Source organism: Sinocyclocheilus grahami, unplaced genomic scaffold (genome assembly GCF_001515645.1).
Source record: "Sinocyclocheilus grahami isolate Dianchi unplaced genomic scaffold, SAMN03320097.WGS_v1.1 scaffold1726.1, whole genome shotgun sequence".
NCBI lineage: Eukaryota > Metazoa > Chordata > Actinopteri > Cypriniformes > Cyprinidae > Sinocyclocheilus > Sinocyclocheilus grahami.
The window spans coordinates 56,528-83,401 of record NW_015506905.1 but is presented as its reverse complement, the minus strand read 5'-3'; the positions used below and the strand labels follow the sequence as shown (position 1 = coordinate 83,401).

At 36.6% G+C, this 26,874-nt stretch overlaps 1 protein-coding gene across 1 annotated transcript in view; it reads left to right on the top strand.

The window, feature by feature from the left end:
* The first annotated feature begins 168 nt into the window (after positions 1 to 168).
* LOC107572269 (complement C3-like) overlaps positions 169 to 26,874 on the top strand; it is a 64,038-nt gene continuing 37,332 nt past the window's right edge. Inside the window, exons 1-22 of the mRNA XM_016258692.1 lie at positions 169 to 257; positions 335 to 527; positions 620 to 788; positions 982 to 1,055; positions 1,217 to 1,305; positions 1,516 to 1,598; positions 1,696 to 1,783; positions 13,218 to 13,320; positions 13,454 to 13,574; positions 13,665 to 13,780; positions 13,927 to 14,073; positions 14,209 to 14,412; positions 15,488 to 15,679; positions 15,756 to 15,908; positions 15,987 to 16,116; positions 16,215 to 16,259; positions 18,843 to 18,951; positions 19,058 to 19,149; positions 19,256 to 19,395; positions 20,191 to 20,403; positions 20,540 to 20,600; positions 24,657 to 24,740. Coding sequence (XP_016114178.1) covers positions 187 to 257; positions 335 to 527; positions 620 to 788; positions 982 to 1,055; positions 1,217 to 1,305; positions 1,516 to 1,598; positions 1,696 to 1,783; positions 13,218 to 13,320; positions 13,454 to 13,574; positions 13,665 to 13,780; positions 13,927 to 14,073; positions 14,209 to 14,412; positions 15,488 to 15,679; positions 15,756 to 15,908; positions 15,987 to 16,116; positions 16,215 to 16,259; positions 18,843 to 18,951; positions 19,058 to 19,149; positions 19,256 to 19,395; positions 20,191 to 20,403; positions 20,540 to 20,600; positions 24,657 to 24,740 — 2,677 coding nt within the window. The 5' untranslated portion in view covers positions 169 to 186. The remainder of the gene's footprint in view (positions 258 to 334; positions 528 to 619; positions 789 to 981; positions 1,056 to 1,216; positions 1,306 to 1,515; positions 1,599 to 1,695; positions 1,784 to 13,217; positions 13,321 to 13,453; positions 13,575 to 13,664; positions 13,781 to 13,926; positions 14,074 to 14,208; positions 14,413 to 15,487; positions 15,680 to 15,755; positions 15,909 to 15,986; positions 16,117 to 16,214; positions 16,260 to 18,842; positions 18,952 to 19,057; positions 19,150 to 19,255; positions 19,396 to 20,190; positions 20,404 to 20,539; positions 20,601 to 24,656; positions 24,741 to 26,874) is intronic.

Below are 26,874 nucleotides of genomic sequence, written 5' to 3'. Positions count from 1 at the left end.
ATATGGTTGTGTGTGTGTGTGCGTGTGTGTGTGTGTGTGTGTGTTAGTGATTCCAAACAGCAGGAAATGCAAACAGACCAATTCCAAGTCCAAGAGTTTGGACTCTGAGGGTCGTGGAGGCGGGTATAAATCTGAGCTGCTGCAGGTTCACAGACGCTCACAGGAAGAGACACACAGACAGACAGGATGGATGTGAAGCTGCCGTTTCTGACTGTTGTTCTGCTCTCCTCACCGCTCCTCACACTATGTGACCCTCTGTGAGTATCAAACACACTGTTTGTTCATGGAGTCACTAATAGATCTGTTCTCAAACGCTCTGATCTGATCTCCTCAGGTATGTTCTGTCAGCTCCTAACTTGCTGAGGGTGGGTTCCTCAGAGAACGTGTTTGTGGAGGCTCAGGATTACTCTGGAGCAGCTGTCAATGTGAAGATCATAGTTACAAATCTGAAGAAGAACCTGGAGATACTGTCTAAATCAGTGAGACTGACTGCAGACAACAATTTCCAGATCCTTACAGAAATAAAGGTGAGAGTGCAGTAATTACAGTGCATTGATGTCTCATTCTCATTCTTTTATTATCAGATATAATTCAGGATGACTGATTATCTGTCCTGTAGATTCCTGATGATCAACAGTATTTCTCTGACGATCCTCTGGAGAAGCAGTATGTGTATCTACAAGCTCAGTTTCCATCCACCACTCTGGAGAAAGTAGTCATGATCTCATTCCAGTCTGGATATATATTTGTACAAACAGACAAGCCCATCTACACACCTGCTAGCACAGGTATGATTAAGTGCTGAAAACATGACAGCTATAGAGTGTATTAATGCACAATGTGAACTTCAAATGTGTTACAACAACATTAAAGTATTCTGTTTATTATTAAACTGACTGTTGCTTTTATCGGGGTTTGTATCTGCAGAAAATAAAACCAGCAGAACTCATATTTCAGTTTTTGCTTTGAGCTCTTTTGCAGTTCAGTACAGAATTTTCTCTCTGATGCCCAACATGAAACCACTCAGTCAGTCTGGAATCAAAGTGGAAATCATGGTACACACTGTTATTTGATCTCTCACACACACACACACACACACACACACACACTCACTCACTCACTCTCTCTCTCTCTCATGACATTTCATCTGTAATGGCCATCAGTGCACTGATGATCTCAGCAGTCGCAGTGTTAATGTTGATTTCTGTTTCTGAAGAATCCACAAGGCATCACCGTTTCATCAGAGAAGATATTTCCAGTCAAAGGGATGAAGTCCGGAGAATATGCCATTCCTGAGATTGCCAGGTGTGTTCATGTGTGAAAAACACTGCACGATTGATCCTGCTCAGTCCTAGTGAACTGACTGGATTTCATTTCCAATGATCCATGGTGTCTGCCTCAGGATAATATCTTTTGAATTTATCTACAAACAACTATCAAATATGTGTAAACGTGATCTGTGTTATAATGCTGATGTAGTCTATTGTATAATGCTTATTTATGAATGTTGCACAGCTCTGGGATCTGGAAGGTGGTGACACAGTTCACAAACACTCCTCAGAAGACATTTACTGCAGACTTTGAGGTCAAACAATACAGTGAGATCTGTGTCTTTAAACTCTTGTTGTGTAAGAAAATGATAAGTCAAGGAATGTATTGATTTATTTGTGTGTCTTTTCTCTGGTTTGGTTTCAGTGCTTCCAGTATTTGAAGTGAAATTAAAACCCAGTAAGTCATTCTTCTATGTGGATGACCAGAGTCTGACAGTCGACATTGAAGCCAAGTAAGACAAAAATATTTTTATTGTATTCAAAATCAATCTTTAATGTGTAAGCATATAGTGATTTAAAAGAGGTTTTATGTAAACTATAAAATAATGTACCTCTGTGCAACCAAAACTTGTCCTGATAGTTTAACTTTCAATTGAACAAAGACAACCCTGCAAACAAGCTTGCACTGGCCCTTTACGGGCCCCTGAGAATTTGCTGCTATAACTGTGTGTTTCAAAAGTAGTGAGAGGACAAATTGATCAGATGGTGATGTATATTTATTGATTATTCAATCATTATGTAGTGACCTGATTCATTGAGGTCATACAGAGGCTGATCTCTGGTAATGTTATTTAGCAGAGGTGGGACTTTCAAGTCATATCCCAAGTCCTCAAAGAGTTAAAGTTAATGAGATAATTAAGTGACTAATTAAATGATGATTGTGCATTAGTGATGAACACCTGCTGTTATTGAGAATTACAGAGGATCAGGTGCTGATGTTTTATTGGTTAAAATGATGTCACCATCATGGAGATCAGTGTTTGCTTCAGTTGTGCTCTTGACCCTTGAAGTTTCATATTAGCTTACTCTTTATAATAACACATGAGGTGTTGAAAAGCAGTGAGATCAGTGCATTGCAGAGAGCAGCTGATAGCCATAACAAATTATGAGGTAATCATCAGGGGCTAACCAGATTACTTCCAAGCTAGCTTGTTGCGGTTTTGACTTACCGTTCTTGTTAAATTACAGCATACAATGAGAGTATTATTTCAACAGTTATAGTGAATTAAATTTAATTCTGAATATTCGAACTCTACAGTCATTTAGACACACACAGACATCAAGAACCAGCATATGAATCTCAACAATGGTGACAATCAACAAAATGCTTCATGCTGCAATGCATGCTGGGTAACACCATAGTAAAAACTCCCATCATGCACTGCAGTATGAATAATTATTGTCACCACTGTTGAGGAACATATGATAAGTGTCCATGTCTAAAAGCCTGAGCAACATAATATTTATTTTTCCAATATTTAAGAATCTTATGTTTTAGGTTGTGCAACAGCTGAATATTAGTCTGTATACCAACGCAAAACACCTTATCGACATTCACTTAAGTGAGTCGTTTAAACTACTTTCTCAAGCATTTAACGTGCAAATGCAGAACTGTTTGTTGTAATGCAATATTGTAATTACATAACAGCAGACCACTCTTAAATTCTGAAAAGGGTCAAGAGCACAACTAAAGCAAACACTGATCTCCATGATGGTGCCATCATTTTAACCAATAAAACATCAACATCTTCAACCTTAGAAGTGGATCAAAAAAGTTACGGCTGCCAAACAAAAACCCTAAGATTAATGTAAAATATTCTAATTTAAATAAAGTGCAAAAAACTTTAACCTTTTTTTTTTTACACAAAAACAATGTTATTTTAAAGATATTTTCTGAATTGTTAGGATCAAACACCTTAACTGTAAAAAAAAACAAAACGAACAAAAAAAAAATAGTCAATATATACACATACATACATCCTAATTTAAATAATACTACTAATAAAAAAAAACATCAACAGAAAAACACTGTTGTTTTACAGGTCTTTCCTGAATTATTAACAACAAACAAATTCATTGCAAAACATGAATCTCTAGCAGTTAACCAGAAACAGCATGCATGAAATAATGTAACTATATCTTACTGCTTCAGCAACTACACAATTACTGCTTTTGAATAAAACAACATGCAGTATAACATCAATGTTTCCTGTGCTTCTGCTAGACTGAAGCACAAGTTCTATTCCTCAGCACAACGAAAACCTCACAAAATCCCAACAGAACATTAACACTAATAAATCACTCTAGAACTCAGCATCTTCACTTATTACAAACCAGTTTGCCCTTATTTCTATCATATAAAACAGAATTAATAAATTTAGATGTTGGTGTTTAGATGTCATAAATTTAGATGTCACCATCATGGTGGTCAGTGTTTGCTTTTGTTGCGCTCTTGACCCTAAATGTGTTTTTCAGTGAGTTTCACTTTGAATTTTAAACTGTGTCTGACATATCTTTGCTGTGACAAAGAATGGAAAAAAACTTATATCTGATCAGAAAATATTTTGGTAGGACTAGGTAAATTCACACAGAAATCAAGAATCAGCTTATGAACCTCAACAGTGGTTACACATTTTTCAGATAAACAGATTAACTCTGAACATCACAAAACAAATAACATCTCAAATAACTTTGTTGATCGTCACCATCGGTGAGGTTTCTGCAGAAGAAATAAAAAACATAGAATAATGAAAAAAGTCTGAGAATCGAATTTTGTATAATGAATAAAGAAAGAGTCAGAACATCACATTGCCCTAATACTGATACAGTAGTGTTGCAAGGCTACATTAAATCAAATCAAACGGGCTAAATCAGGTCACAATGATGACTAAATTATCATCAATAACAGAGGTGTAATCCAGGTTCAGAAAGTAAAAGTCCTCCACAGTATTTTGTTCCAATCACCTGGATTTGCTAATTGGCCCAGTTTTTCTGCCAGGAGATCAGAGATGGGACCAAGTCATTCCTTTCAAGTCACAAGCAAGTCTCGAGTCAAATCCCAAGTCCTCAAAGAGTTCAAGTTAATGAGATAATTAAGTGACTAATTAAATGATGATTGATCATTAGTGATGAACAGCTGCTGGTACCAATCAAAATCACTGAAGAAAAGAGAAACACAAGAACTACATCTGACTTCAGCCACAGCCTTAGATGAAGTCAACTGAAGAAAAAAAAATAATTCTCTCAAGATCTGATTAAACAACTCCACAAACAGCATCACCAGCTCCACTCATTACTAACCAGACTGACTTTATTTTATGTCTGCAGAATCTCTTACTGAGAATTGACAGAGGTTTAGATGTTGATGTTTTATTGGTCAAGAAACGAAAAGAAAATATAACATGATGATGCCATAATTGTGGTCAAGGTTTGATTTAGTTTGTCTCGACCCTTTTAGGAATTCAAAATAATCTGCTTCTAAGCAATTACAATATGGTTTCACAGCAAATATTTGTGCATTGCTGAATCAAACTTTGAAGTAGCAGATGAGCTTGTTTTCGGCCTGTAACTCATGTTTAATGAACATCATGAAGTGATCTCTATGGTAGGTTTATTGACAGACACTCAGCTATTACTGATGAGCAAAAAAAAATCAGATTAAACAAATACCACTGTAATACTTCAATATTGAAGAATAAAAGGGTACCAGCTACACAGGCTTTTAGACATGAACACTTATCATATGATCCTCAACAGTGGTAGCAATAATTTTGTCATACTGCAGTGCATGATGGGAGTTTTTACTATGGTGTTACCAAGCATGCATTGCAGCATGATACTATTTGTTGATTGTCACCATTGCTGAGATTCATATGCTGGTTCTTGATGTCTGTGTGTGACACATTAGTCAAGGAGCAAGAGCCTGTGAAAGACAAACTCTGGTTTCCATGATAGAGACATAGTTTCATTCAATAAAACATCAACATCTGATACGCTGTAATTCTCAATAACAGCAGATGTCCATCACTAATGCGCAATTATCATTTAATTTGTCTCTTAATTATCTCAGTAACTTTAACTGTTTGCGGACATGGGATTTACTTGAAAGGAATGACTTGGTTCATAATCTGGTGAAATCAGCTGTTGAATTCATGGGTGGAACAATCATATGGCAGGACTTTTACTTTCTGACTCCTAGATTTTACACCTCTGTCAATAACTGACCAACATCATCAAATCAGAGTATTTCTTATTGTCCTTTCGCAATAATAAATACACATCAACACATCATGCTAAAACAAACAAAGAAAAACTGATGAATGGATAAAACCAAGGGTCAAGAGCCCAACTAAAGAAAACACTGTCCACCATAACTGTGACTTCAACCTTTATGCTTTTCAATAAAAACAGCACCATCTAAACCTCTGTTGATTCTCAATAATAACTTTTGTATAAAATAAAGTAAACTGGTTTGTAATAAGTGAAGATGCTGAGATCTAGAGAGATCTGTTAGTGTTTAATTTTCTGTTGCTACCAGTCTTTTTTTTTTTTTGTACTTTATTCACTTAAATTTGACCTTTTTTTTCTTTTGTTTTTACCGTTTTAACCTGTTAGCGTTCAAAAAAAAAAAAAAGGTAACCTCAAAAACACAATGGTAACCATACATACCTTTCAAAAGAGACCAAAACCATGCATATACTCCAAATCAAGAACAGCATGCAATTTACTAATTGGGTATGCCTTTTTTAGGTGTTTTAGGTTCATTTTACAGTGACGTGAAGGTATTTGATTACAATAATTTAGAAAATACCTGTGAAATACAGAAATAATAAAATAAGTATTTTACAGTTTATCCAAATTAGGATATACTTTAAATTTACGTTTTTATTTATTTATTTATTTATTTTATTTGTTTATTTATTTTTGTTTGGCAGCCGCTGCTGCCATTCATTTGAACATTTTCTTTTATTTAGCCTATTTATTAATGTTTTTTTTTAAAGGTGAAGGTGTTTGGTCATAGTAATTCAGGTAAAATAACAGTGTTTTTTCGGTTTATTTAGGTTAGGATATTTTACTTTGATTTTATGGTTTATATTTGGCAGCAGCATACTTTGCATAAGACTAGACAACCCAGTCAACATGTGAGATCACGCGATGATCACAGTGACATCACACCATTCTCATAGTGTGATACTCACAGTGTGAGTAATATGTGAGCTCATTGTGAATTCAAAATGTTGAGCAGGTTGAGAGGAGGCAGTTCAAATATCAGTCACTGAGGAGGCTTTCTATATCCTGTTTCTCAACACTATCACAGTGATATCACAGTGCTCTCACATGCTGAGCTCATGAGTGCACACTCAGCTAACAGCTTTTTGTCCAAACATACAACTGACTTCCAGATACAGCCTTCGATGAAATCAACTGAAATACAAAAGACATTAAATCTTTCGTGATTTCAGCAGAGAATGATTAAACAACTCCACAAACAGCATCACCAGCTTCACTCATTATTAACCAGACTGACTTTATTTCTGTCAGACATCTGCAAAAGCAGTTATTAAGAATTAACAGAGATTTAGATGATGATGTCTGTTTCATTTGATGTTACCACCAAGGTGACCAGTGTTTGCTTTAGTTGGGCTCTTGACCCTTGACTTTATAACATTTACTTTTGGGCTGCTGTAGCTGTGTTTGTAAGACATTTGTTATGGCTTATCTGGCAGGAGAGATGCCATGATCAAGAAGGTGGTTCACCAAGGGCCTTCCCCCATTAAACTGTGGTTTTGGGGGTTCAAAGACTTTTCTTTAATGCATTTTTATGAATTGATTTTCTTTTGAGGGTCAGAATGCTGAACAATTTGTATAATTGGAGGACCTGGAAGTAAACCGTCTGACTTTTAGCAGAAGGATACTGCAAAATTAATTGAGATTTAATCTGAGAGAAAACTCAGAATAGTGACTGTGGTGATGTTTTCAGAGAGGATTAAGCTTGATGATATTTATACGTGGCTTTCATTGCATTGCTTAGTTACAAAAGCTTTTCAAATTAAAGATGAAGATGGAGTTAAGACAGGAGCCTCAAGATTCCATGTTCGTTTGAGAACTAACGAGAAAGGTGAGCTCTCCCACCTGCCGTCCATGATCCAATTAGGCTCTATTAGAGGCTTTGTGTTCTACAATGGCCAACCCAAGGAGTGTAGGAAATGTGGATATTTGAACCATCTCGCAGCCCAATGTGAATCTGTCTTTTGTAGAAACTGCAAAAACCACGGCCACGTCTCAAAGACTTGCACTGTACCCATGAATTGTAATTTGTGTGGGGCAACTAATCACAGATTTCGGGACTGTGCATCTGCATATGCAAATAAAAATAGTCAGCAACCTGGGGAGACCCGGGAAGGGGATATAAACCTCCCTGAAGAACCCGACATGGAGGAGGACATTTTCAGAGACCGTCAGTCTGTAGTTCCAGACATTATGGAGGAGCAGTGTGCCGGGATAACTTCGAGACGACCCTCACTCTCAAATTCAGGTGAAGAGGACAGGAAAAGGGATGTAGAATCTGAAGAAATCCTCCCATGGGAGCACGATTCACATTGAGAGCTGAACGAGCTGGGCTCTCTTGTAGATTTCCCTCCCTTGGGTCAACCTTCCCCAGAGCAGAATTCTCAGTTCTTTAATCGGAACATCCTACTTGATGCCTTAGCATCACTGCCAACATCTTTGCCTCTACTGTCGGACTCCTCTCCACTAGGAGATTCATTAGAGGAAGTAAGAAATTCCTCACCAATCACTAATGTTCCACGGGGAATCCAGGATCAGGAGGATTCACCTAATTGGTCATCCTTATCTTCCAATTCAACTCCCTTTCTTGATTCTAGTGAAATGTCTGCCTTTTCTTCCACTACAAAAATGAACAAAGAATTATTTCCAAAAGGAATGGAAATGCAGAGTAAAAAGAAAAAGAGGAAAAGATTGAAGAGTAAAATGGAATCCCCCTAATGACGGTTCCCCCCTTTCCTTCCTCTTAATTCGCACTGAATGACCTCTCTATCTGTAGCCTCAATCAATACAAGAGGTATTATGGATCCAGTAAAATGTGCTTGTTTTTTTTTTCATATTTCTGTAATGCAGGTCATGATATTTGTTTACTTCAGGATTGTAATATTCCTTTTAAACAGGATTATAAAAATCTAGAAGATAGGTGAATATGTGGTCAATCAGTGTGGTCTGGGGATAATAATAATAGATCTGGTATTAGTATACCTTTGAAGGGTAATTCCTTGAAAGTTCTTAAAACACGAGAGGTTATAAATGGGAGATTAATATATGTGGATGTAAAATGTAATAACCTTTGTTTTCGTGTGATTAATGTATATTTTTCAGTGGATCTACAAGGTAGAAAGGAAGCTTTGAAAGCACTGTCACCTTTATTGATTTGTGGGAAAGAGATTATATTAGGATATTTTAATTGTCCTTTAAGCCAGAGTGATCGACAATCTAGTTAAAATGTTTCACTGGATTCAAGTTCTCAAGAATTAATCAGTTTAGTAAAAGATTTTGGTTTAGTAGATACTTTTAGACTTAAACACCCAGATAGTCCTGGGAACAGTTGGTCAAATGGTCGTAGCTTTTCCAGAATTGATTTTGTTTACTTCACCTCAAATAACAGTACTGAATTCAGGGATAAACTAAACTTTTTTTTCTCTGACAACGCCAAGGTGGATGCTGAGCTGGTTTTTGGAGGGATAAGAGTGAAAGGTACTGGGTTATGGAAATTAAATACTAGCTTATTGGACAACCAGGAAGTTGTAACCCGATATAAAGAAAAAATGATTAAATGGAAAAGTTTATAGTATGAGTCGGTTGGTGAATGGTGGGAAAACTTTAAAATTAGAACAAAATACATTCTTTATAAGAGAGGGTAGAAAAATTAAAAGGAAAGAAGCTTTTTTTAAATGTAAATTATATCAAAAGAAATTACATCAATTCTATACATGGCCCAGTCAGGTTTTAATGTGGTAGATGATATTATGAGACTTAAAAAATTAATTTCAGACATTTACGTGGACCGAAGTATGAGTTTTATTATAAGTAGAATACACCATATTGAATCAAATGAAAAGTGTACCCAATACTTTTTTAAGGAAAGTGCTTCAAGATAATGAAGCCATAACTGAAACAGAGGATCTAATTTCATATATCCACTCATTTAATCAAAACCTTTACTCTGAAAATAAAATAGATGAGAGGGTTATGGGTGATTTCCTTTTTAAAAGTGTTGTTGAACAAAATGTTTCAACTGAGATGGATAAAGAGTTCACGATTAACAATCTTACAAAAGCATTAAAGAGTATGAAAAGTAATAAAAGTCCAGGGGTAGACGGCCTGCCCAAAGAATTTTATGAAACATTTTGGGAGGAGTTAAGTGAGACAATGCTGAAAATGTTTAAAGGAAGTTTTAGTCTAGGTGTACTTCCCCCAACATTGATAGAGGGTATTGTCTCTTTGTTATTCAAAAAGAGAGATAAATCTGATCTAAAGAATTTGCACCCTTTGTCCTTGCTGGGCACTGATGTGAAGATATTGTCAAAAGCATTTTTTTAGACCCCAACCCAGTATGGTAAGCCTAATCGGAAACGAACCAACATGTGGGGTAAAAGGTAGATCCTTACATCAGAATTTGTCATTAATAAGAGATACTTTCCTTTACACACAGGATCGTAAATTACCTTTATGTGTTGTGGGATTGGACTTAGAAAAGGCCTTCGATAGCATAGATCACATTTTCTTACGTAAAATGTTACAGAGTTATGGTTTTGGGGAATCAATTCTTAGATGGATCAATTTATTATACACTGGATGTCAGAGTCGCATATTGGTGAATGGCCATCTATCACCACCTGTTATCGTTCGTTCAGGAGTGAGACAGGGATGTGGTGTATCTCCTTTACTCTTTGTGTTAGCCATAGAACCATTAGCTCAAGCTATTAGGCAGAGTTCTGAATTGAAAGGATTAATAATACCAGGGAGCTTATTAGGTAAGGAAGCAAAATTTTCACTTTATATGGACTATATCACCCTGTTACTTTTGAACAACCATTCAGTAGAAAGAGCATTACAGTTATGTGAGCTTTTCACATTGGCGACTTGTATGGAAAATAATAAGTAAAAGTAAGATTTTATACTTAAATTGGATAGAACCCAAATTAAACTTTGGATTGAAAATCCAAGACAAAGCCATTAAAATATTAGGGATGGTGTGGTGTAGAGATATGGAAGAAAGGAATTGGAATGCCAGGATACAACAAATAGAGTGGAAAATAAAACAGTGGGAGGAAAGAAATCTTAGTTTTAGGGATAAAGTGTTAATAATTAACGCAGAGATTATAGCATCTCTTACTTTTGAAGCGGCAACCATGCCAGCCCCAAGATGGTTTTTAAATTCAGTAAAGAAAAAGATCTGTTTTTTTATGGAACTCTAATCAGGAGAGGTTGAAACGAGAAATTGTATGTAGAAAAATCGAGAAAGGAGGATTAGCGGCCCCCGATATACAAGCCAAATTGCATGCTATGTTTCTCTTTCCTGTATTGAAATCTTGCCTAAATGAAGAAGTGGCTAATTCTAGCAGTTTTTTCCTGAAGTTTTGGGTAGGCCGACAAGTGGGGAGAATTTTGAATAAGAGAATACCTCAAAATGCTCCTTATGCAGAAACTAGACCAGTTATGTATAATAAAATGTTGCAGATATTAAAGAGAACATCTTGGTCTAACATTCAGATTGGGAGTTTAAATAGACAGTTAATAGAGGAAAAGTTATCCCCATCTTTATTTAAGATGACTCCTGTAGGTCGTCTCATTGAATCAGAATGTATTATGGTTTGGAAGAATGTGAATGATGATTTCTTGTTTAATAGCCATAAGGATATTGCACGGCAAGCTGTACAAAACTGTTTACCTACTCGGGCCTTTTTGAAGAGGAGAGGCTGTTCTCGTTTTTCTTTGTGTCCTAGAGCAAACTGTGGGGAAGAAGAGACAATACAACATTGTTTGTGGGAATGTGCTTATGCCCAGAAGGTTTGGGTTTCTATTCGATTATGGTTATATAATTTGTACAGAGTGCCAAGTGAAGGTAATATTTGGTATGGAGAATTGGAAAAGGTTCATTGTAAAAAATGAATATGGTGGTGGGCAATTATAAATGTTTTTAAAGGGGTCATATGAATTTTTCCTTTCTCTTTGGAGTGTTACAAGCTCTTGGTGCATAAAGAAGATCTGTAAAGTTGCAAAGACTAAAGTCTCAAATCCAAAGAGATATTCTTTATAAAAGTTAAGAGTCAGCCACACCTACCTAAAACGGTTCGTTCTAACACGCCCCCACATATCGACATCACTATGGGGGAAGATTTGTTAAGTTGTATTTACAACACTGTTCCAGAACACTTCAATCCAAATATTCAGATGTGTGCAGCACATTTTATGGAGGACTGTTTACTGATCCTGGTAGACTACAATGCCGGCTGTTCAGACTTCAAGACTGTAAGTACGTTTTTTTAAATATTTAAAGTGAGTTTTTTGGGCAGTGTAGAGTAGGGCTTGTTGTTTGTCATTTCTCCGATCACAAATGCAGACATGGTTTTATGTTTACGCGGCGCGATGCAACGCAACGCGTAAAAAGACAGTATAGGTCATGATAATCTATAATTATGTTCCCACTGGATGCAACGAATGCCTCGTTTATAATGGGTTTTCATGTTATTGAATCATCGCTCCGGCCTGACAGGGCATCATCACAATGTGGTAGGGGCATAACATTTCCGTCACACGCATGAGGTATTCGGCCAATCACAACGCTCTGGATAGCTGGCCAATCACAGCACACCTCGCTTTTTCATACCGATGAGCTTTGTAAAAATCGACACGTTTCAGAAAGGCGGGGCATAGAGGAGAAACAATAATGTACAGTATGTGGAAAATAATGAGGTTTTTGAACACATTTCATTACACCAAATAATGTTCTTTTTAGCAGCATCATATGACCCCTTTAAAGAAGCGCTATGGAAATCTAGGAATATTTGTGTTTTTCAGAAATATGAGATCCCAGTTAAATCAGTAATTACATCAAGTTTAAAATGCATAGGGGATTACATTTTAAGAGATGGACAGAAATTGTCAGTCAATGTAACCGATAAGTTATGGAACATACCAAGTGTACCCCTATTTCAATATGGTCTTAAAGATCGGTTAACTCTTATAAATAGACAAAGAAAGGACAAAGGGTAACAGATTGGTTAAATTATATGATTGTATGATATGTATTTATGAAAGAACGTACTTGTCTCAGTAATGTGATATAAAGAAAAAAGAAAAAAAAATGTTATGGCAAGGAATACCAAAAAGAGACTGCGACCAGGTGATATCGGTTTGTTATTGATGATAACAACACAATCTTCACCCATATTCAGTATGCAGTCTTTGTGCTGCAATGCATGCTGGGTAACTAGTCTCTGTGCAGTGAGTGCACTTTGACCACACATTAGTATGAGCACACATATCCTGCTTTCCAATCGGAAGGGCTCATCCCTATGCCCTAATTCCTTCAAAGGGTTTACCCTCCGGAGTGAGAGCTTCAAAAGGGTTGAAGGGTGTAGGGGACCAAACAACTGTCGGTGCATTCCAAACGGGATATATCGCAAATATATATATGTGTATTATATATATTTTAAAAATGACTAACCCGCATGTTTAAAACCTGTATGACTTTCTCAACACGAGAAGAAATTGCCAAAGCTGCTCTTATTCTATGTAATGTAGTGGATGTGGATCAGGGACAGCCATCGTCACCATTAAGTTTTACAGCATAAATTGAATGTGCTTTTATAGGTACCTGTTTGGACAGAAGGTGGATGGAAATGCATTTGTGGTGTTTGGTGTGATGAACGGTGAGAAGAAAATAAGGATTCCTACATCTCGGCAAAAAGTTCAGGTGAGAGACATTATCTTACAAGTTGGGATCAATGTCATTTCTCGTCACCTAGAGGAGAATCTAAATAAATAGTTTAATAGCTTATTGCTGCATCTTGTAGACTGGTGTTAATGTCTTTCTCATATATGAATAGATCCTGAAAGGAGCAGGTACTGCAGAACTGACCAATCAGATGATCACTGAAACCTTTCTGAACATTAGCCAGCTGGTTGGACGATCAATCTGGTTTTCAGTCAGTGTTTTAACAGAAAGTGGTAAGACTCAACAGATACTGTACATCTGTATGCATGTTTACATGCATGTGTGTGATTGAATGTGAGAAGCTAATCGCTTGAGTGTTTCAGGCAGTGAAATGGTGGAAGCAGAAAGGAGAGGCATTCAGATTGTGACGTCATCATACACCATCCACTTCAAAAAAACACCACAATTCTTCAAACCTGGAATGCCCTTCGACGTCTCGGTATAAAACATTGACAAGATAGTTGAGAACCTGAAGGGTTATAGGAACTGAGAATTTCAACAATATAAAATAATTATATTTATATTCTAAATATTGTTTTTATATATTTTATTTTATTTATTTTTTTGGTCTGGGTTCTATAAAAGATCTATGTAACAAATCCTGACCAAACACCTGCTGAAAATGTGGAAGTGGAGATCAATCCAGGAGGGGTCAAAGGTCGAACAAGAGCCAATGGCATTGCAAAGGCTACCATCAACACTCTGGGAGGATCTTCTACACTAGAGATCACTGTAAGACTTGCCATCTCAATAGCACTGATGTTCAGTCAGTTTCACTGGGGATCTAGTATAAAATAGATCACAAATGTTGATCAAGCAGTGGAGCATATTCACAGCACATCAGAAAACAATGTATTTTTTTTCCAGGCAAAGACCAAATATCGACAATTAAGCGATGAACAGCAGGCAGTGAAGAAGATGACGGCTCAGGCCTACATTCCCAAAGACGGCTCTGACAACTACCTGCACATCTTTAGTGATGCTGCAGAGCTTCAGATCGGTGATCAAATGAAAGTCTTTCTGAACACTGGACACAGTCCAGGAGTCAAAGATCAGGATTACACATACATGGTGAGAAACAGTCATATCATCATCATCATTCATGCAGACCCTGCAAACAAGCCTGCACTGGCCCTTTACGGGCCCACTAAGGGCTGCCAGCGCAGGGCCCCTGAGAATTTGCTCATTGGCAAAACGTTGGCCTCTTAGCACTGGTCCTGCACGGGCAGCTCTCACTTAGCCTCCAGGAAGCCCTTAGTGCTGTTTTATTGAAAATAATAAAGTTTTAAGTCACCATTATGGAGGTAAGCGCTTGCTTGATTTTAGTTTGGTTCCTGACGCTTGACTTTTTATCTTAAGTTTTTTTGGTCTGCTGTAATTGTGGGTTTCTGAAGCACATTTGTTATAGCAAAAGTTGCTAGAAGAAAAACTGATCTGATGATTCAGTCATCACATAGTGGCCTGATGCCCTGATGTCACCCACGGTTTGATCTCTGAGAACATTATTTAGATTTAATTAATTCACATAATAGTAGCCCTACAATACAAATGCATGAAACTTGCAGAAATTATTTGGATTGGATCATGTAGACTCACACAGATATCAAGATTCAGCATATGAACCTCAACAGTGGTGAAATTATTAAAACTGAATAATGTTCTCAGACCTCAAACTCTGGGTGACATCAGAAAACTACATGATGATTGAATGATCAATAAGTATCCATCACCATCTGATCAGTTTGTTCTCTCACAACTTTTGCTATAACAAATGTGTTTCAGAAACACACAGTTATAGTAGCCAGAGAAACATTAAAATTAAGAAAGCAAGGTTTAAGAGCCCAACTAAAGCAAGCACTTAACTCCATAATGGTGACTTCAAACTTTATTATTTTCAATAAAACAGCGCTAAGGCTTCCTGGAGGCTAAGTGAGGGCTGCCCGTGCAGGGCCAGTGCTAAGGGGCCGACGTTTTGCCAATGAGCAAATTCTCAGGGGCCCTGCGCTGGCAGCCCATAAAGGGCCAGTGCAGGCTTGTTTGCAGGGGATATTATTGATTTTAAAAAAGCTTGTGTATAGCTTTTGTTCAAGTTTGAATCTTATGAATAAATTCATGTATTTTATTTTCTCGCCTGCCTCATTTTCAGATCTTAAGTAAAGGTCAGATTTTAAAAGTTGACAGGTTTAAGCGAAGAGGGCAGTCTCTAGTGTCTCTGCCTCTGCCTGTAACCAAAGACATGGTGCCATCCTTCCGTTTTGTGGCTTATTATCATGTGGGCTCGTCTGAGGTGGTGTCTGATTCAGTCTGGGTCGATGTGAAAGACACATGCATGGGAACGGTGGGTCAACCATCACAAAATAATAGTTGATGTGCCAGTCATCTAGGTCTGACTTAATGTTTCATTTTAATAACAGTTCCAGGTTAAGGTGAAGGACAAGATGTATTCCTATGGCACAGGAGATGAGGTCAAGCTGCAGATAACTGGAGATCCTGGAGCTAAAGTTGGTCTGGTGGTGGTTGACAAGGCTGTGAATGTCCTTAACAAGAACAGACTTACCCAGACTCAGGTGAAGGATCTTCATCAGCATCTCAACAGTCACTGAATGCTTGAGGTTGGTTTATAAAGGGACTCTTTGTTGCTTTAGATCTGGGACGTCATAGAGAAGCATGACATCGGCTGTACGGCAGGAGGTGGAAGGGACAGTATGGGGGTTTTCACTGATGCAGGTCTGATGTTTCAGTCCAACACTGCAGGAGGAACCAACACCAGAACAAGTATGTGTGCATATTTGTAATTTATTCATTTTCAATAAAAATTCCAGTATATTTTATTCACTGAATATAAGATTTTATAGATAAAGATTTTTCTCTAGTGCCGAATTGTCCCTTCTTTTCAAAGAGAAGACGCAGATCACTGGGTGAGAAACAGCACTTATTATTCAACCCTTTAAATGCTTCATCTCTGCTATTAGATGTTGTTTTTCTATCATTGTGGTTTATTGGAATAGCGTTATCATCATCTTGATCATTATCAGAATTTGCTCTTAATGATACAGCTAGGATGTCTCTGCTATTTGTGTCTGACATGACAGATATTCACTCTGCAATAAGTTACAAAAGTGGAGTTATGTTGCACAGTGAATATCGAAATTATGCAATTTTTCTTGTTGTATCCAAACCATTACTATTATTCTGACAGGTTATATTCAATTTGTGTAGACCAGCCCTTATGTGGCTTCACCCTGGCATTACATACCCAGTCAACACTTTGATCTCACAGTGATGTCACCATGAGCTCCCAGGATACTCGTGATGAGGTCACAATGTGAGGTCACAGTGAGCTAAAAGTGTAACCTCACAGCGCCCTCAATGTGTGCTCATACTAATGTGAGGTCAAAGTGCACTCACTGCACAGAGACTAGGTACCCAGCATGCATTGCTGCATGAATCTTTTGATTGTCACCATTGTTGAGATTCATGCACTGATTCTTGATGTTTCTCTTGGTTTTTAAATGCCACAGCAGTTCTAAATGTTTGTGATGTAACATGGTTTTAAAAGCCTTCATTAATTGTTATACTGTATAATCAAAGAGCTATTGTAATTAGAAACTCTAGATTAATAACTCCTCACAAAGACTACATACTTAATCTGGGTGATGATTGTGTTGTTATCATTAATAACAAACCAATATCAGCTAGTTGCAGTCTCTTTTTGGTATTTCTAATAGGTGGGGGTGCTGCTGTTTTTTCTGTGGTCGACTGTTTAACTGTTCCAAGTAGGTATGACTGCAGAGATCTCCCAAATGGGGCGTGAACCCCAAAAGTGGGCAGAACCTCCAAAATGGGGAGGGGTCTCTTCGCGCAAAGACTTTCACCATTGGCTCTGGCTTCGGCCAATTGTTATTGACTTACAGTTCAAAATAAAACTTTATAAATGAAACATTGTTTCTAGTTGATCTAAAATAAAATATGCTATATAAATAAATATTCTCCGTGAGAGCAGAGCCCAAAGCTCGTGGCCAGTGGTGTTCGGACTTGAGTTTGAACCTCTGCTTAATGATATAAACGGGAATCACCCACAAGCTCTCCCGTGAGCCATCCCAGCGCAGCGCAGGGGAAAGATTTTACTCTATCGCTTTGTTCTAAGCAATGGGGGCGTCCCGGGGCTCGAAATTTGCAGGGTAGGAGGGGGTAGTGATGCTGGGTGTAACTAAAAAGGTACCATTGTCCGGTGAGGTCCGGTTGGGGAGTTACGGAATGATCTCATATCGCATAATCTTATTAACTGTTTATCTCCTGAACAGCAACTTTCTTTACCACGCTATTCAGCGCCAATCCCGCCATGCAGTCAGTTTCACTGGTTAAGGTTAGGGTCAGGTGTGGGGTAGGTTTAAGGGTTAGCATTTTTTGTAGCATAGTGTAGGAAATCAACACTTTAATTGACACAACCAATAAAATCTTTAGAATCAGCTGTGGGGCGGAGTTTGCACCGAAGTGGATTGGGGGAAAAAGTGCGTATGCGTGTCATGTCCCTGTCTGTCAATGGGAGGAAGCCACACCCTATTTTGGAGCTCCCACCCTGTTTTGGAGTTCCCGCCACCATTTGGAGATCTCCAGGCTGCAGTTATACCCTTCTCTAAACACTAAGTGTAAGTGCCTTTGTTGGCAGAGGCTATTTATACTAACTCCACCCACCAACGTGTGATTGGGATAGTCAACATTACAAAAGATGGTCATGAATCATCAGATTCAGTGGTGTAGATAGTAAAGCATGTGTCATGCTTCTTTTGACGCGATCGACCCGGGTTCAAATCTGCCTTTTGGCAAACTTTTTTTCTCCCTTTTTCAAATTTCAGATCACAACAGAAAAGCATTTATTTTGAATAAAAATTAAGGAAATAATCAGAAAGTTGAAAATAAAGTATAGGGTAGGTGTAGGTGTAGGGAGGGCTTTTGTCCCAATAAGGTGGCATCCATTTAATAATTTGAATTAAAATTAAAATTTACACTCAATACGTTATTATTGCACACAGTTTTATAATGTATTACAATGCTGATGTGCAGATAACTGACACTATTTGCAATAAGTAATTTGCAGAATATCCTCCTATTCTATCTATAGCTATTTGCACTGTGTAAATGGCATTTCACAAAAAAATACTGCTATTTTCACTTCGTGTAAAAGCCTCTATCGATATTTGAACTGCCTCCTCTCAACCTGCTCAACAGTTTGAATTCACAATGAGCTCACATATTACTCACACTGTGAGTATCACCATATGAGAATGATGTGATGTCACTGTGATCATCGCATGATCTCACGTGTTGACTGGGTACATGATATGAGTTAAGAAACAAAGACATAAATAAAAGACACAAAACAAATTTAGAAAAACATCAATAATAACACTGAGACCAAAGAGTAATTGGGAATTCAGTAATGGTAATAAATTCAGATCTCAGAGAGATTAATGATTTGTTTTTGTTAAAACTATAAACAGATGATGACAAGTATTATACAGATTTTGAAATGATTTTGTCACGTACGAACATTCCTGAGAATTGGCTTTGGGAGGAGATCGATCTACCCACTTGCAGAGAAAACCACTGGTAAGATTTTGTATTTCTTTATTGTATTGAACTGAATCATGTCAGTCTTTGCTGGTGAGATGAAGCTTGTCTGTGATTTTCTATCTGTCACTTCCTCATATTCCAGTGGAACAACATCAGTCACAGATAAAGTGATCTACCTGAAACAGTCTATCACTACCAGGCAGATTGTGGCTGTCAGTCTGTCACCAACACATGGTAAGGTGAAGCTGCAAACCCAGAATACATGCTCTGAGAAACAACATTAGCATCCAGAATCTGCTGCTTTAAGAAGTTCTCTGTGTGTCTGTGTTCCTCCTTAAAGGCATCTGTGTGGCAGAACCTGAGGAGATGGTTGTTTTTAAAACCCTTTTCATTGACCTCAAGATGCCTTACTCAGCTGTGCGTGGAGAACAACTGGAAATCAAGGCCATTATTCACAACTACTCCCAAAAGAAGCTGAAGGTAGATCTGATTTGATATAAAAAATTAAGTTTTTATATATGTTAAAGCCATGTTCATCGTAGTGACCATTTCTGCTGAATTCAGATCATTTCCCAGTCAACACGTGCGATCACAGTGACATCACATCATTCTCATAGTGTGATCCTCACAGTGTGAATAATATGTGAGCTCAATGTGATTTCAAAATGTTGAGCAGGTTGACACGACACTTTCTATATCCTGTTTCTCAACACTATCACAGTGCTCTCACATAGTGAGCTCATTAGTGCACTTCAACTAACAGTCTTTGTTATAAGAACCTTCTAGAAACATACAACTGACTTCCAGACACAGCCTACGATGAAATCAACGGACATACAAAATACATTTATTAATCTCTCATGATCTCAACAACTAATGATTTAACTGTGTTGTTTAAAAACAAAGAGAAACATCAAGAATCAGTGTATGAATCTCAACAATGGTGACAATCAAAAGCTTCATGCTGCAATGCATGCTGGGTACCTAGTCTCTGTGCAGTGAGTGCACTTTGACCTCACATTAGTATGAGCACACATTGAGGGCGCTGTGAGGTTACACTTGTAGCTCACTGTGACCTCACATTGTGACCTCATCACGAGTATCCTGGGAGCTCATGGTGACATCACTGTGAGATCAAAGTGTTGACTGGGTTACTAATGACAACATGGATGGATCCTGAGGGAAATCACTGTCCTGTGCTGAAACAGAATTATCTTTCATCATCACACATTTCATGTTGGATTTATTTGAGTCTCTTTCACCTGTTTTTACCAGGTGCGTGTGGAGTTCATGGAGACAGAAAATGTCTGCAGCTCTGCCAGTAAGAAAGGCAAATACAGAACGATAGTAAATGTTGACAAAGACTCCAGCATAGCCGTTTCATATGTGATTATTCCCATGACACTGGGAAATCACATAATTGAGGTGAAAGCTTCAGCATATGATTCTGTCCACACTGATGGGGTGAAAAAGCCACTGAAGGTGGTGGTACGTCTGATGGGAATTCTGTCACTTTTCATTTTATTTGGTCATTTGCATCACATAATGATCAATAGATGTTTGTTATATTTTCAACAAATAAACTAGAGCATCACGGGTAGTTAACACGCTCTCTCTCTTTCAGTCTGAGGGTGTGCTGGTTCCATTACATAGACAAAATGTGGAGCTCAATCCTGCTAAGAATGGTGAGATTTACTGTGAACCACACAATAACATCACTGTGTTACACTTCAGTTATACAGTTTTTACAAAATTACATTATACTTCCAGCAAATTATGAAAATTATGGGGGAAAAAGCACTTCCAGCAAAGTTCCAGCAAATCCAGAGATCACAGTCAACCTGCTCTTTTCTCACCAAAACTGTACACTGTAAAAAAGGATTTACTACACTGTAAAAAGATTACTGTGAAATTTACAGTAACTTGTTGGCAGCAATTGGCAAGTACACAGTAAATTCCCGAGTGTTAAATCAACACTGCTCGGAGCATATATGGTCCCACTCTAAAAGAGTGTTAAAGTAACACTGAAGCAGTGTTAAAGTTAATGAGATAATTATGTGATTAATTAAGTGCTGATTGAGCATTAGTGATGAACAGCTGCTGTTAACAAGCAGAATCACTGAAGAAAAGAGAAACTCAAGAACTACAACTGACTTCAGCCACAGCCTTAGATGAAATAATCTGAAATAAAAGACATTAAATCTCTCAAGATCTCAGCAGAAGATGATTAATCATCTCCACAAACAGCATCACCAGCTTCACACATTAATAACCAGTTAGAATTTTTGTTTGTCATGCGTCTAAAAATGTCTTATTAAGAATTAACAGAGGTTTAGATGTTAATGTTTATTGAACATAGCACAATTTGAAGTCACCGTTGTGGAGAGAAGCGTTTGCTTTAGTTGTGCTCTTGACCCTTGCATTTTTAACTACATTTTCTGGTTGCTGTAACTGTGTTTATGAAATACATTAATTATGATAAGAACAGCCAAGAGAAAATATGTTTAGATTATGTTAGCTGTGACATTGATAATAACATAGTTATTATGTTGATGCCACGCTTTTATCTTGATCATCAGACAGATTCATGCTCCATTACGTTCTGGGTGCACCGATCATAACTGATCCATGGCTCCCAGCATGATTTGTGACATGAATAAATTATGCAGCTGCATTGTGTAATATTTTCTTTCATTTTCACCATTTGCATTTATTTTTGTTATTTTTTGTTGTGACTTTTTACTGCCTTGTTTTGTGACGTTCGAAAATCACATAAAAATTATCAGAATATTTTGTCACCATTGCTGAGATTCACATGCTGATTCTTCTTGTCTATGAGTGCCAGAGTTGAAATCTCTTCATGAACCATATTTATAAAAGTAGTTTAAGACACAAAAATAACACTTTTCTTACGTTGTTGTCTCATATAACTGCAACAAGATAGAAATCATAGAAGCACTATAGATTACGATAAATCTCAATCAGAGACTCAGACACATGACATTATTTTATCATAAGTTCCTTGTCATCACACATGTAATTAATACACACAATTGTGCCAGCCAAAGAGAATATTCAATTTAAAAAGTCAAGGGTCAAGAGGCAGCTAAAGCAAACACTATTCACAAAAACGGTAAGTTGAAAAAAAAAAAAAAACTTAACCATTCATTCTCAATAAAGAACCTCTGTTTTAGATACTCCAGAAATAAAGTCAAACTGGTTATTAATGCATGAAGCTGGTGATGCTGTTTGTGGAGATGATTAATCATCTTCTGCTGAGATCTTGAGAGATTTAATGTCTTTTATTTCAGTTGATTTCATCTAAGTCTGTGGCTGAAGTCAGTTGTAGTTCTTGTGTTTCTCTTTTCTTCAGTGATTCTGCTTGTTAACAGCAGCTGTTCATCACTAATGATCAATCAGCACTTAATTAATCACAGAATTATCTCATTAACTTTAACACTGCTTCAGAGTTACTTTAACACTCTTGTAGAGTGGGACCATATATGCTCCGAGCAGTGTTAATTTAACACTCGGGATTTTACTGTGTAAGTTGCTGTAATATATTCCACAGTATGCTGACTGTAAGTTTAATCACAGTAACTTATTAAATACTGTATTATTACAGTAAAAATCACAGTACCGTAATTGCAATCAGAGTAATAAAATGGTGTATTTTTTAACACAGATGTTATTTTAATATTACTGTGTTAATTGTGTGTTTAGTGTTAAATGAAGATGCGGTTTTTGCCACAAAAATAACATTTATTGACTTTAAAATGTGAAAATACATAAAAATGGCATAAAATAGATTTCAATTTTGTATTTTTCAGTCAGTAAACACTTTTTATTTCGCATAAACCTAAAAATGTATAGTTTTTTAACTATAAAATATTTTGTGACCGACTTTGTTCCAGTATAGGGTATATTTCACATAAAAGACGTTCACATATAGTCCACAAGAGAAAATAATAGTTTAATTTATAAAAATAACCCTGTTCAAAAGTTTACTTGATTCTTAATACTGTGTTGTTACCTGAATGATCCACAGCTGTATATTTTTGTTCAATGATAGTTGTTCACGAGTCCCTTGTTTGTCCTAAACAGTTAAACTGCCTGTTGTTCTTGAAAACCTTATTTGTGGTTTTCTAACTAATTTGTGGGACCTGAAAAATCATTCAGGTCCCACAAATTATTTTTGTTTTCCAGCATTTTTGTGCATTTGAACCCTTTCCAACAATAACTGTATGATTTTGAGATCCATCTTTTCACACTGAGGACAACTGAGGAACTCAGTTACAACTATTACAGAAGGTTCAAACATTCACTGATGCTCCAGATGCTCCAGAAGGAAACACAATGCATTAAGAAAAGAGAAAAAAAATTCAATTTGAAGATCAGGGTAAATTTAGCTTTTGTCTTCTGTGAAACATGTAGCTTCTGATGAGCAATACTAAATGAAAAAATATATATATTTACGCAAAATAAGAAAGATTTACACATCTTCATTCTGTTGAAAAGTTTTCACCCCCCAAAGGCTATCTTCATGAGTTACAAAAATACAAGTTACATAAACACAAAATAAAAACCAGGCAAACAATAATTAAGCAGTTAAAATGTTTTAAAATGCATGATAACATTTCTAAAATCTTTTCTGATAAAATCTTACTAAAGTCTCTAGTCATGTGTTCAAACACTATCCTTCAACATTATTAAAGGTAAGTTCAACAATTTTCAATCCATTTTGTATTGTTACAATGTTGGTAATGTATGTAAAAGAACAATGTTTATTCTTTCTCCGAGATACCCAATTTATTTTAAACACAGCATTTTTTCATTTTGATGCGGCAAAAAGTTAGTTTTGTCAAAACTCATCATTTCATTTTGCATCATCCTGCGGAGTGCTGCTTACAAATAAAAGGGGACATATAGGTACACATAACTCAGAGAAAGAGTAAATATTTTTCATTTACAGATATTAGAGACGTTGCAATAATACAAAGCGGGTTGAAAATCATCAAACTTACCCTTATAGGCAATATAAGGATAATATTGGTCAGTTTTGTATGGCCATTTACAGTTGTCGTCATCTGAAATCTTTGTGAGTGTTGGCGTCATCTGAAGTCTTCACAAGTGAGGCTGGATTCAATCTGGAGCTGGCGTAACCTCTAATAACCTTGGGATGGGCATCCTGAGATAGAAACAGGAAATCAAAAGGAGAAAGTTTAGCATAGCTGCTGTTCATATTATTTCAGACAAAAGATTATTTATTTCATCACATATAACTGGAGTGCATGGTTATCAGATGTGTTGTGTGAATACTTGGCTAAAAATATGTATTTTAATCTAATTTAAACTAAAAGAGTGTCTGAGCCCCAAACATGATCAAGAAGGCTATTTCAAAGTAAAATACCAAAAAGCTCTACTTCCTTTAGTGGACTGTGAAAAATTCTTGGTATTATCAATAGTCCAGAATTTTGTGACCTATTTGAATTGTGACCTGTTTGCATTTTACTTAATTTTTTATGCTATTTTACTCATTTTGAATGGTTAATTGTTAGCATTTAATTTGATTAATTATATTTAATTCTAATGTGTTGAACTCATTAATAACATTGCTTGTAATATTTTGAAACAAATATAGTGAATCATTTTTTACAGTATACAAAATGTGATCAGAATATGACTCATGACTCTTCCTCCACCTTGCTGTTCTTCTCTGTTTCTCATCCCAAATGGAGCAGGAGAAAATCCTTTAGTTTTTAAGGCTGACATACCAGCTGATCGCCTTCCAGACACACCTGCTAAAACATACATCTCAATTACTGGTAAGGAAAAAGATGCTTTCATTAACGTGTCATGATTATTTCTTTAAAGTTGTACATTTTGTTTCAAGAGAGATAAGTCTATATCTACAATCGTCTGATTACATCTGTATATTTCTTCATGTCTGCAATGAAGAAATTTTATAGCACTTGTCTGAAGATTCTATCACAGTACTTAATGTTCGGGCTGGTTTGTAAAATTGCAGTTACTGTGGCACATCCGAATAAAATCCACTGAGGATGCTTTTTAACAAACCAGATATAAATGAACCCAAATGCATCGTGATCACTGAAACCTAGTTCTGGACTAATATTTTGAATTGCTGTTTCAAAGAATTTTCAGATACGAAACCCATGAGTAACATATAGTATTGCATTGTAAAAAAATTAATAAATAAATAATAATAATTCACTCAACTTTTTGATTCTAAGTTGTATTTACTTAGAATATTACATATTTTCAACTTGAGAAATTGAATGTTATATGAACTTATAAAGTTTAGTTGGAATAACTTTGCAAAAGTAAAGAACTTACATTTTTAAGTTTTCAGTACAAAAGTTCCCTGTAGTTCAACTTAAATTTTTGAGTTACCAGTTTCCACTGACTTATATAAATTCTACTTAATATAATTAAATTCAACTAAGGAAGAATTTACTTAATATTAAGAATATTAAGTATGTTCAACTTGATAAATGTAGTTAGTTGTGCTTACAAAGTTTAGTTGCAATAACTTTATGAACGTAAGGTGACCCAGACAACAATTTGATCTCACAGTGATGTCACCATGAGCTCCCAGGATACTCGTGATGAGGTCACAATGTGAGGTCACAGTGAGCTACAAGTGTAACCTCACAGCGCCCTCAATGTGTGCTCATACTAATGTGAGGTCAAAGTGCACTCACTGCACAGAGACTAGGTACCCAGCATGCATTGCAGCATGAAGCTTTTGATTGTCACCATTGTTGAGCTTCATACACTGATTCTTGATGTTTCTCTTTGTTTCTAAATGACACAATTATTTAAAATGCTTAAGACTTACCATGCTTTTAAAATCTTTCGTAAATTATTACACTATTGGGTCCTATACTGTATAATCAAAGCGCTATTATACTTAGAAACTTTAGATTATTAACTCCTCGCAAAGACTGTATCCTGAATCTGGGTGACTATTGTATCAGTAACAAACCGATATCACCTGGTTGCAGTCTTTTTTTGGTATTCCTTGCTATAACAAAATGTGCTTTACAAACACAGTTACAGCAGCCCAAAAAATATAATGTTATAAAGTTATAGTATATAGTTCTAAAAATCGTTCTCAATATTAAAGAATAGCAGAGTCCACACCACAACTATAACGATAAAGGCACAGAGAAATGATATCGTTGGAATCATTTTCAGAACGATTTTTTTCCAGCTGATGAATGATAAAAACACTGAAAGCGAATCAGAATCCATCCTGCTGTAACGAGCTCGAGAATTCAAAGCGGCAGACGCATGCGCGCTTAGAATAAACAGACGGTATCGTTCGCTGGTGTGGATGCTAATATTGTTATCTTTATAGTTATCTTTATAGTTATCGTTCTTGTTGTGAACGGGCCTTTAATGTTGTCTTGTTTTCAGTTGATTTCATCTAAGGCTGTGGCTGAAGTCAGATGTAATTCTTGTGTTTCTCCTTTCTTCAATGATACTGCTTGTTAACAGCAGCTGTTCATTACTAATGCACAATCATCATTTAATTAGTCACTTAAAGGGGTCATATGATGCTATTTTAAAGATCATTATTTTGTGTATTTGGTGTAACAGTTGTAAATGTTGACATGCTTTAATGTTCAAAAAACACTTTATTTTTCAAATACTGTACATTATTGTAGGTCCTCTATCCCATTGACAGACAGGCACATGACATGCATGCACAATTTTTTCCCACAATCCATTTCAGTGCAAACTCCATCCCACAGCTGATTCTAAAGTTCGAGCCCCGGGACGCCCCCATTGCTTAGAACAAAGCGATAGAGTGAAATTTTTCCCCTGCGCTGCGCTGGGATGGCTCACGGGAGAGCTCGTGGGTGATTCCCGTTTATATCATTAAGCAGAGGTTCAAACTCCGGTCCGAACACCACTGGCCACGAGCTTTGG